The sequence below is a fragment of the Quercus suber genome, unplaced genomic scaffold (assembly GCF_002906115.3).
Source record: "Quercus suber isolate HL8 unplaced genomic scaffold, Cork oak 2.0 scaffold_58, whole genome shotgun sequence".
NCBI classification, from domain to species: Eukaryota; Viridiplantae; Streptophyta; class Magnoliopsida; order Fagales; family Fagaceae; genus Quercus; species Quercus suber.
In genome coordinates this window covers 70,218-73,146 of record NW_027069523.1, presented here as the reverse complement: position 1 = coordinate 73,146, position 2,929 = coordinate 70,218, and the positions used below count along the sequence as shown (strand labels likewise).

Sequence of the window (2,929 nt, the reverse complement as noted above, 5' to 3'; positions counted from 1 at the left end):
TCTTATTAATTAAATTCCACTATGAATTTTATTTTTTTATTGTTTTATGAGAAATACGTGAATATGAATTTTTTTTTTATGAGAAATACGTAAATTTTATTAATAATGAGAAAATAACAGAGCATCCTGAATCGTTGCGGATTCAATAAAAGATGGAGTTTCTTCTATCCAAGTTACAAAGTTATCAAGTCCTTTGGTGTGGTGTGCCAAGTTGTGAGTTGGTGTGTTTCCTTGTCGCTTGACGTGCAACATTTGGTGTTGCCTGAAGTGCTATAGCTTGTTATGGATTCCTGAGACGATATTTTCAATACTGATGGGTACTTTTAACGTGTTCGAGAGAGCTCCAATAAGAATTAAACAATCTAACTCGAAAGTGACCTCCTGCAAGCCAATGTCCTTTGCGAAAGAGATGGCCACATCCATTGCTTTGGCTTTAGCTTCAAGTGGACCCAGTGGCAGCGGAAGTTGTGTGCTCAAAGCAACAAGCATAGCACCCACGTGGTCACGTACAATGACCCCAATACCAACCGATTTGGTGTTCTTGAAGACCGTAGCATCCATATTGACCTTATACCATGGGAACACAAGAGGGGTCCACCTGGCTTCTTCTGTAGCACTGGGTTGGCAGTACAGAAGGTGTGCAAGGTGGAAGTCATCTAGCATGGCTCGAGCTTTCATTATGATGTCATGACTGGATTGCCGAGGATAGCCAAGTCTGGTTTTGTTTCTATTATACCACATGCACCATGAAATCATGATAATCTACTCAAGCATGTCCTTACCTGCGTGTTGAATGAAGATAAGGTACTAGAGAGGGTCCACAAATTCCCTGAATCACACACCTTTAGTGTCTAGTGGTAGACCTGTGGCTGTCCATGTGTCACGAGCCTTGGTGCACTCCCAAAACATGTGTCCACTAGTTTCCTCCCCAAGTTGGCAAGCTTCACACGTGGCCTCCTCTAGAACTCCATGACAGAGATTGACTTTGGTAGGGAGTATATTGCAACAGGCTCTCCATGCAAATATTTTGAGTTTGGGTGGGATGCTAAGACTCTAGAGTATGTGCCAAAACAGGTGCTGAGTCTGGTCATTGGAAGCTCTTGCCGCATCGATATGGTTGGATATCTTGTGAGAGGGCTATCTTGTGGGAACTACGAACTGTGAAGGTGCCCCTTGGAGTGTAGGCCCATACCAGACAATTAGTGGCTTGACCATGGCTGCGCAACATGCTGAGGATCACATCAGAGTCGTCTTGCATAAAAATCTGCTTGACCAAGTCACTCCTCCATTTGCCTGTATTTTCATCCAACAGTGAGCTGACCTATGCATCTCCAAGCAATGTATTTGGTGATGTTATGGGGCGAAAAGAGGATGGTCGTAGGAGCCACCTGTCTTGCCAAATCTGGGTAGAGGCATTGTTACCTATCTGCCATCTGCAACCTTCTTTAACCACACACTGTGCAGCGATGAGGCTTCGCCATTCAAAGGATGGCTTGGGGCCTAACTCAGCTTGGAGAAAATCCATGTGTGGAAAGTATCGGGCTTTTAGAACATAGGACACCAAAGGTTGGGTGTTGGTTTGTAGTTGCCATCCTTGTTTGGCGAGGAGTGCCAAGTTGAAGGATTTGAGATTACGAAAGCCTAGTCCACCCATTTCCTTGGGAGTATAGACTTTGTCCCAAGATAACCAAGCCATTTTATTTTTTTCCGTTGGATTGTCCCCACCAAAAAGCACAAATCATGCTGGTCATTTCATCACAAAGTGTATCTGGAAGCTTAAAGACACTCATAGTATAGGCTGGAATTGCTTGGGCCACCGCTTTAATGAGCACTTCTTTCCTTGCTTTTGAGAGCATTTTCTCTTTGTAGCCAGATAGCTTGTTATCAAGTCTTTCTTTTAGTGCACAGAAGGTTTTCTTCTTTGATCTACCCACCAAAGAAGGTAGTTTCAAGTATGTCTCATGCTGTTTTATGACCTCGGCTCCAAAGCGTTGCTTGATGTCCTCTTGAATGTCTAGTGTGGTGTTGTGGCTAAAAAAAAAAGCAGTTTTATACCAGTTTATTTTTGGGCTAGATGCATGCTCATATGTGTCTAAGACTTACTCAAGATGGGTGCATTCCTCTTGTGTGGCTAGGAAAAAATAGTACTATCATCTGCAAAAAAGAGGTGTGAGATCCGTGGGCCTTGTGGGCAAGCTGCTACTCCATAGAGTGAGCTGGTTGAAATGGCTTGTTGGAGAAGAGATGAGAGTCCTTCTGCACAAAATAAGAAAAGGAAAGGGGAGATGGGGTCTCCTTGTCTCAAGCCCCTAGACGGGACAATGTGTCCACGGGGTCTGCCATTCAATCTGATTGAGTAAGTAACAGAAGTAACACATTGCATTATAAGGTTTACCCATCTACCATCAAAAGCCATCTTTATCATTATATCTATAAGGAAGCCCCATTCTACTCTATCAAAAGCTTTACTCATATCAAATTTCAAGGTCATCTCCCTATTTTTACCAGCCCTCTTTTGATTTAGATAATGCATGGTTTCAAAAGCAACTAGAATATTATTAGTTATAAGGCGTTCAAACATAAGGCACTTTGATGTTCACTGATAATTTTTGGGAGGAAACGTTTTAGTTATTAGCAATGACCTTAGAGGCTAGTTTAGAGATGACATTGCTCAAACTTATAGGCTTGTACTATGTTATCTTGGTGGAATTTTGTATTTTTGGAATCAAGATAATATGAGTTTCATTAAACTTTGGGGGAATGATGCCCAAATTTAGAAAGTCAAGTACAACTTTTGTAACACACTCACTAGATAGAGACCAAAAGTGCTGATAGAAAAGTGGTGGCATACCGTCAGGGCTGGTGATTTTTTTGGGTGCATCTGTTTGAGTGCTCTATGATCCTCATCTACTTGGAAGGGTTGACATAA

At 42.2% G+C, this 2,929-nt stretch overlaps 1 protein-coding gene across 1 annotated transcript; it reads right to left on the bottom strand.

Annotated features, from left to right (window-relative positions):
• Window positions 1-270: 270 nt before the first annotated feature.
• LOC112004060 (uncharacterized) lies at window positions 271-678 on the bottom strand. The gene has a single exon (XM_024036286.1). It carries the CDS (start codon window positions 676-678, stop codon window positions 271-273), a length of 408 nt encoding a protein of 135 aa, XP_023892054.1.
• Window positions 679-2,929: the final 2,251 nt, after the last annotated feature.

What these genes read in the sequence shown, in the direction of transcription:
- LOC112004060 (XM_024036286.1), bottom strand. Translation starts at nt 678, where the DNA reads ATGAAAGCTCGAGCCATGCTAGATGACTTCCACCTTGCACACCTTCTG.